The following is an 8,289-nucleotide window of genomic DNA, read 5'->3' on the forward strand; positions in this document are numbered from 1 at the left end:
AGAGGGAGTATTAAAAAAACATTTCTGCACTGATGGATAAAAGGGAAACCCCCCTCCATTGTCAGCCCCTCGTGCAGTCCCGTCAGCTTCCTCTTTACCTTTGCTTTCAGTTTAAAGTGTGCTAGGTTTTATTGTGCTATTTGTTTGAGCTGATGAGTAACAACAGCACTTTCCTGTTACCTTAAAGATGCAGTATGTAACAATTTTCATATAATATTCGCCTTTTTTTGTCAATGTGTGAACTTTTAAAGTTGCCTATTAAACCTGTAGACTGATATTCATGCGAAGGGAGCAGATCGCTTTTGCTGGGAAAATCCAAAGGATATGACGTTTATGCGCGCTCCCAAGAGCCTTGCCTCAGTAATAGCTTCTCTTCTGCTATTCAACAGCGTCAACAAACTGCAACAATAGATAACGTTATCTTAGAGAGGGATTCCAGCAAACGACTGTTTCCCAGCAAAACACCGACTCCTACACAAACTCTGAGTAAGCCAAAAAAAAAACAAACCAAAAAAAAACATTTATGTACTGAATCCCGTCTGGCTAAGTGGGAACATGATCGTGGTTGAGCGAAAACTAGAGTGAACATCGGCAGGGCATTTGATTCCTGGAGGGACCTTAATTCGGTTTTGGGGATCAAAACTGACCCTGAATTGGCACTCTTCTTACTGGTCAAGTAAGCTTACATAACTGCAAAGCATGTGAAATATAGTGCCATAAGGATTGATCTGTGTAATTTTAGCTAACTTGATCTTGCCTGCTAACGCTGACGAATTGCAAGCTACCTTGCTTCATAACTAAATAATTTCAACGATCTTCTCTTTATACTAAAAGTCAGGTATACAGGATAAATGTAAGCAAATATGCTGGTTTCTTACTCGTAGTACAACATATGACATACAAAACATACAATAGTGCAACATAACAGTGCAGTGCAACAGTAAACCGTGGTATAGTTCGGTAGTATGTAGCTGTATGTGTGTATCAGTATGCCATGTTAGCTGATAAGTAGTTTTAGTTTAGTCTCAAAGTTTGTAGAAAAACAATCATCACTGTGTAATTTTAATTATGCTACCTCATCTGTCAGCATGATACCAGTGAATCAGGTTCAGTCTCTTTGTACCTTACATTATTGTTTTGGTCAATGCTCGCTCGCTCACGTCCCTGTGGAGTGTTTGCACGAGCGCGAGCATGAGCAACAGGTAGCTGGCTGCAGTTCTTAACGGCCACAGGTGTCATTAATAACAAGGGTTTCTAATCTTACATACTGCACCTTTAATGAACTCTCAAAAGGTATTAGATGGAATTTATTAGAAACTGTCAGTGGGTTTATTGTAATTCCGTATGTGGGATGACTAGGTACAATACTACATTCATGCATTTTTTTTCAGTAACTGAATGAACAAAGCATCCAGCCAGAATTACATCAAATTTGTAGCTGTCAAAAGCATGAGCATACATTTGCATGTACTTTAAATCAGTGGTTCTCAACTGGTTGGTCGTGACCCAAAAATGGGTCTCAGGTCTGTTTTTATAGGATCAGACAGCTGGGGAAAAAACAATTCCAAATGCTATTAATTAAATGCAACTAATTATATAATTGTGTATAGTTAGGTTACCAAAATAAATAGTCTATTGCTGTGTCTCGTTTGGAAGGCTGCGTTCTTCGGAGGTTGCATTTGTCAGCCGCATACGTCATCGAGGCTGTCTCGTTTCAGAAAAGCAAGTAGGACACTCCGAATGCAGCTTTCGAATGCGACCTCTTTTCACAGGAATTCCGAGGATGCATGAGGTGTATCCTTCTTGGGCACTCACAACCTACAATTCTTTGCTTCAATGTAAATTAACTTCCATTTGTCTAAATAAAATGATGCCAATTTGCTCGAAAATATGATGTTCAAATGCAAGTAATGTTAATTCCCAACTTGAAGTACTTCAGTAGACGGATGCAGAGTATATATGTATAATTATAGTAATATATAATTAAAATAAAATATTATAGACTAAAAGTACACCTACAAAATCTAATTTCTTTTCTCTCTATATCATTATAACTCTCCTAAAATTTACCTCATACATTCCGTTACAAAAAGGGAATTTTTCCCTTCTCACTAAAAGCACTCACGCTTGTTAAAGAGTGGCGTGCTGTCATAGCAACCATGATAAGTTCTGTTTCTGTTTGTCCTACGAAGGCCGTCTCGTTTAATTGAGGCTTGTTTAAAGGAGGACGCTCGGTATACTGCAGCCTTCAAAGGACACATCCTAGCTAGCACGCAGCCTTCGAAACAAGACACAGCTTATGTCAGGTTAATAATTTGACATCATTGTAATAATATATTTCATGTTTGATTTGAAGGCAATTTACCCTCATATTGCGTTTGGGTCATTTTTGACCCGGGAGAGGTAAATAATATATTTTTTAATACAAACATGTTTGTTTACGAACATGCACACACACATACAGTCTCACATACACAACAGACATAACAGATGTAACAAACATAACAAATTAAAATATATCAAATGGAACTACTGTCTAAAGGGTGTGTGGCAAGAGAAAAAGTTCAAGTGCACAGTCTAAATAGGGCTTGAAAGAGAAAAAGTCCACATTTTACTCTGCAGTCATCTGCAGACTGATCTGAAGATAAACCAGCTTGCAGCATACTCACATTCGGCAGTTCATGCAAGTAAACAGAATAGATTTTGTTGAAAAACTTTGAAAAGAAGGATTGATGTTGTATACTTGTAATGTACAGTTAATTAGATGTTTAGTTAGAAAAAGAATGTCAGTTTCGTAGATTTTGACTGCTGAATTGTTTTGAGCAGTTATTGATGAAAAGTTAATAGAAAATTAATTCAAATTGCTAGTAATTCTTACATTAGATATTGATATAAATTTAATATAATGTATATTCAAAAATATATATCTTGACATGCATTACATTGTTTTGGCTGTAGTTAATGTATATTTTGAAACGTCAAAAGAAATGGCATACTATATTATAAAAAATGTATTTGTCTGTGTAAAAGGGATTAGAGGGAAAGGAGGAGGTGTGAACTGGCTTGAGAATATAAATAATAGCTTAATAATAAACTTAAACAAAAACACACAAACATAAACACATGCAGGGCAGCTGCCTGTAATTCTCTCTCTCGAACTGTCTTCCCCGGCGGCCTTTATACCTCACGCGCCCCATCAGGCTGATTGGGGACCGGGCGTGCGTCATTCCAGTCCGGCCCCACCCTCCTCGGCTCTACACTCCTCCCGGTGTTGCCTCAGGCCGGGGAGCCCTCGGCATGACGTACATCCCCCTCTTCTTCTCCGGGGGGGTGGGCGTGCCTTGCGCCCCGACTGCCGGCAGGTCATCCCCGCCTTCCTCGACCTGTGAGGAGACAGGAGGGGAAAAAACAACAACAAAACAAAATAGGCGAGGGAAAGGCCAACACGGAGCGACAGAGAGAGAGAGAGAGAGAGGAGAGAGAGAAAAATAAACTCACTCACCGGTTTTCTGATGCGCCGTCACGTGGTCCTCGATCACTCCTCCACCCTCTCAGGTGGACGGCAGCCGCTCCTACCCGGGCGGACCGGAGTCAGACCTCCGACCCCCAGCAGACAGAACGTCCCTCCGCGTTCCCAGCGACCCGTGGGGACACTCCTCTGCCCCTGGCAGCGGCCCTACCGCTCCAGGCGGTCGGGAGAGTTGCTTCCCTCCTCCCCTCGCGGACGGCGGTCTTCTCTCGACCGCTCCGCATTTCTGGGGGACGGCAGGGCACTCCTCCGCCCCTGGCAGCGGCTCCATCGCTCCAGGTGGTCGGCGAGTCCAGTCCACTCGCCTAGCGGACAGCGTCCGGGTGGTCGGGCTACTCCGTCCCCCGGCGGATGGCAGCGGCGCTCCCCTGGGTGGACGGCAGTGTCGAGGACTCTGCGACGGGCATTCCTCCTCCTTCCCGGGTTTCGGCACCACTGTAAAGGGGGTTAGAGCGAAAGGAGGAGGCGAGAACTGGCTTGACAACTTAAATAATAGTTTAATGAACAACTTAACCAAAAACACACAAACATAACCACATGCAGGGCAGCTGCCTGTAATTCTCTCTCTCTCGAACTGTTGTCCCCGGCCGCCTTTATCCCTCGCGCGCCCCATCAGGCTGATTGGGGACCGGGCGTGCGTCATTCAAGCCCAGCCTGGCCCGGCCCTCCTCGGCTCTACAGTCTGTTATCATGCCAAATATACACACACATATATATATATATATATATATATATATATACACCGTGTATATATATATTTTAATATATTTAAATAAATATGGTTTTAGATCTAAATGTTTTGATTTATATGCTTAAATTCCATCGGGTCAAAATTTACCCACTAATGCAAAAGGTTTATGGAGATTCAGAATGCAATAGGAGGGTTAAATAATTTGTATGGATTGTAAAAGGAAATTATGGAATAAATCTGGCTTAACAGTAACGTGACAATCCCAGATGTCAACAATTTTCTTTATATTCATTCCATTTCCAGAGCATCATCTTTGTCGCTGTATTCGGTTGGACATTCCATTTATGTGGTATGGCCAAACTTTGAAAACCTTTATGTTGCTTATGCCACTTTATTACATTTATAGAGCACTGTACCCTTTGCATAAATGAGCATGGTGTAGTAAGTACAGAGCTGAGAATGTGTATTAGTAATTATGCAAAGGTCTTTGATCTTAAAGATCTTCTAACACCAATTAAGCATACTCAGGTTTAGTGTATGGTGGCGAGCATAACAGGAACTGGGGTGAAGGGATATTTTGGAAAGAGCTTGTTGGTCTTGTCGGTGTGGGAATGTGCGATCTGATTGGCTGGCTGGTTGGGCGAAGTGTCGTAATTCTGTTATTTCCTATTCTGTTTTTGCCGGACGTCCGTAGACTGATGGGATAGTTCTCCTAGGACTGGGGGACCCGGTAAGACTGGCACTACTAATTTAAATGCCCACCTGCCCCTCCTTGTTTCTTTTTCATCCTGTTATTCCAGTCATTTGTTATCATGGCATATGACTCATGGGATGGCCATTTTGAAACCCCAGCAATGCTTTTTGTTTGTGTTTTCTGTATGGGCATGTGTGCCGGTGTACGCTACCCTGTACATGTGTGCCTGTGTAATTACTAGTCCATACGACTCTTCTTTGTGTGAGAAACATTCTGAAATTTAAATAATTATTCACTGATAATCTTCCCCTCTTGTAAAATGATAACTGCTGTGACTGGAACATTGCCAGTTCTTTTCAGTGAACCAATTGATCCAGTTCACATCTCAGACTGAACAAATTATTCACAACACACTGGCTCAACGATCGGGAATCGAATACTCGATTCTGATTGTTCAATCGCACCATCCAGTGTTGTGATATTACTGAATAATAACTGCACATTTGGGGATAAAATAATATTTCACCGGTCATCTGGGTATTGCATATCATCTTTTCTACTTATTGCATCACTCTTTAAACATGTCCGGAGGAATTCAGCTGTTTCTGGAGATCCTACTGTCTCTTTCTACTCCCATAATTACGTAATTTCAACTCACGTCAATATTTCATGTCCATGTAATTATTTATTTGGTAGGTAGCTGTGTAATAAGCTAAATAATCAGTCGGTTATTATCGCAAAATAAACAAGTGATACAAGACCGATAATGCAATTTTTTGCGTAATGACCAGCCGACTGTAGATCATCCCTTATGTTCCTCACACAAAGCAATCGTATAATGTCAAAATACTTATATATATATATATATATATATATATATATATATATATATATATATATATATATATATATATACTAAGAATCTGCACACAGAACATGTAGACTACTTTTATGGTACCTTTTTTTTTATTTATTTTTTTTATCTTTTTTTGTCCTTTTTTGAGCTTAACAGATGTGGTCACTGTGAACTGTTGTTGTATGAAAAAGACATGCATGAAGATTCTTCAAAAATTCTCCTTTTGTGTTCCATGGGAAAAAACTACAGCATATGGGATAGCAATAGCATATCTAAATAACAATGGGCAACAAATCATGAAAAATAAAGAATTTTATTTTTTTGGGGTAACATATTCCTTTAAAACACACAACTGCCTCTATAAGGAAAATGATCATGCTTATCTGTTTATCATCTGTTGAGGTTGTGAACTGGCTAGATGGTTGTGGTGTTCATTAGGAGGAAACTAATAATACTTATCTGTAATAAACCCTTTTTATTTCTTACATTCCCTTCTATTAGGTAGCAGAAGCAGTGGTTCCAACCCCAGTGCCGGGAAAGGACGAAGACCCTCGCCTCGAGAGAAGGATCATAAGGCACCATGCTGTGGGGGCAGCGAATCAGAACTGGTCATGTGGGTTGGAAGGCGGGGTGAGAGGGCACCCAGTCAGCTTAGTCATCAAAGCCACACACGCTCCGCTGTCAGTCAACCCCACTCGGGCCATAGCTACGGTCACAGCTCCGGGTACAGCCACGGCCAGTGCCACAGCATCTCCCAGCATAGCCACACCTCTTTCTCATACAGCCACGCCCCCTTTGTTCAACCCAGTCATTTGTCGTGTGCCCACAGTGAGAGAAGTCATGCCTCTTCCTACGGCCCACCGGGTCTCCCTCCTCCATACTGCCTAGCTCACCTCGCCCCCAAAACGGCAGCAAGCAGTGGCCCACCGGGGGCTCCGCCCGTCCGGGAGTTAGGAAATGTACCGCCAGAACTCACGGCTAGTCGGCAGTCTTTTCAGCACGCTATGGGCAATCCTTGTGAATTTTTTGTTGATATTATGTGACAGGAGAGTGCCTTTAACATTTTCAGAGCACAAGGCCTACTTCCCACAATTTGCTTCTTGAAGTTTTGCTACTGACGATCCCTGCACTGAGAATGTAACTGACAGCCCATTTAAAATCTATTAATGTCCATTCAATGTTATTGAAATGAGTAAAGGACAATAAAAAAAAGCACAACTGCAAAGTTGAGTTAGACTCTGACATGAAAGCTACAATACTTAAGTAGCAGCACAAAATAACAAAACTAAAAAGCTTTAACAGTATGCTTCTGCTGCTCTACATTTTGCACAAATTGCAAGCCAGGCAACTCTCTAAACAGTCAGTAGTATAAAGTGTATCCATGCTCTGGGTGAAGAATTTTCTTACATAATTGCTTTTGATTTTGCATTCACCCTGTTATCCAGTGACTGACAATCATAATGACAACTGATGTCCCTAAACATTGCTGAATGTATTGTTCATGTGTGTAATTTCTGCGCCATTAGCGTCACCAAGCAGAATTGCAAAAATAATGACAATGGTTTTCAAACAGGTTTCCCCAAACACTCTTCCGTTGGCTATTGGTTGGACAAACAGATTGTCCCGCCCTAAACTCATGCCATTGGTTAAGACAATGTTGCTGTGTCGGGCTGGTTGGTATACACAGACTTTTGATAGCGCCTCAGTGTTGACACTTTTCAGGGAAATTAGTCTGCGAAAGGCTTACTTATTATTTTGTCAACTTATGCTAGGATAGGAAAAAGCATTTGAATGTCCAAATAATTAAACACTTCACCTTTATGTTTGACTAGAGTTCAGACCCGCCAAATACCCCAGTAGCATGATAGCCAGTTAAGCTATCAGTAAATCAATCTTTTGGATTCTCAATGCTTGGACAGTTGTACATTTTAGAATCATGGTTGCCAAATGTTGCAAAAATGTCCATCTTAGGAGCCATTCAGACAGAGTGTGTTCTTGCACTAAAACAGCTAGAATAGAACAGAATGAAGATGTCTAAGATGTTTAAGTTCTTTTTAAATTCTTACTGCATATAAACTTGGCGCTCCTGTGCAAGAATCTGAAAAAATAGTGTAACGCGTGTAGCGCATGTTTACATAGAAACACAGTTGAAAAAAAGTGTACACAGTACATTTTTAACCATAACAGCATAAACAGTGGTTTTACAGCATAAACTGCAGCAATGAGGATTCCATAACTGACTATTCAGACACCACCAGTTGTCTTATTATTTACCACTGTATTAAGAATGTCATTGTACAGTTAATACAGTAGTCTATGATGAGAATGGTAGTAGGCCCTGTAAGTTACAACATAGATGTTATTATGATTCTAAAACAGGCAGATAGGCTAACCAAAGTCCCTTGGCAATCAGTGAGTCATGTTCTTTGTTCTTAAACAGTTGTTATATATATATACACACACACAGTGCATCCGGAAAGTATTCACAGCGCTTCACTTTTTCCACATTTTGTTATGTT

General features: G+C 41.0%; 1 protein-coding gene across 1 annotated transcript in view; it reads left to right on the forward strand.

Moving 5' to 3' along the window:
- Positions 1–8,289, forward strand: part of LOC127419508 (segment polarity protein dishevelled homolog DVL-1-like) — a 55,219-nt gene extending 46,930 nt beyond the window's left edge. Inside the window, exon 15 of the mRNA XM_051660959.1 lies at positions 6,272–8,289. Within this exon, the coding sequence (XP_051516919.1) occupies positions 6,272–6,813 (542 nt within the window). The 3' untranslated portion in view covers positions 6,814–8,289. The remainder of the gene's footprint in view (positions 1–6,271) is intronic.

This window comes from Myxocyprinus asiaticus, chromosome 28 (genome assembly GCF_019703515.2).
Source record: "Myxocyprinus asiaticus isolate MX2 ecotype Aquarium Trade chromosome 28, UBuf_Myxa_2, whole genome shotgun sequence".
NCBI classification, from domain to species: Eukaryota; Metazoa; Chordata; class Actinopteri; order Cypriniformes; family Catostomidae; genus Myxocyprinus; species Myxocyprinus asiaticus.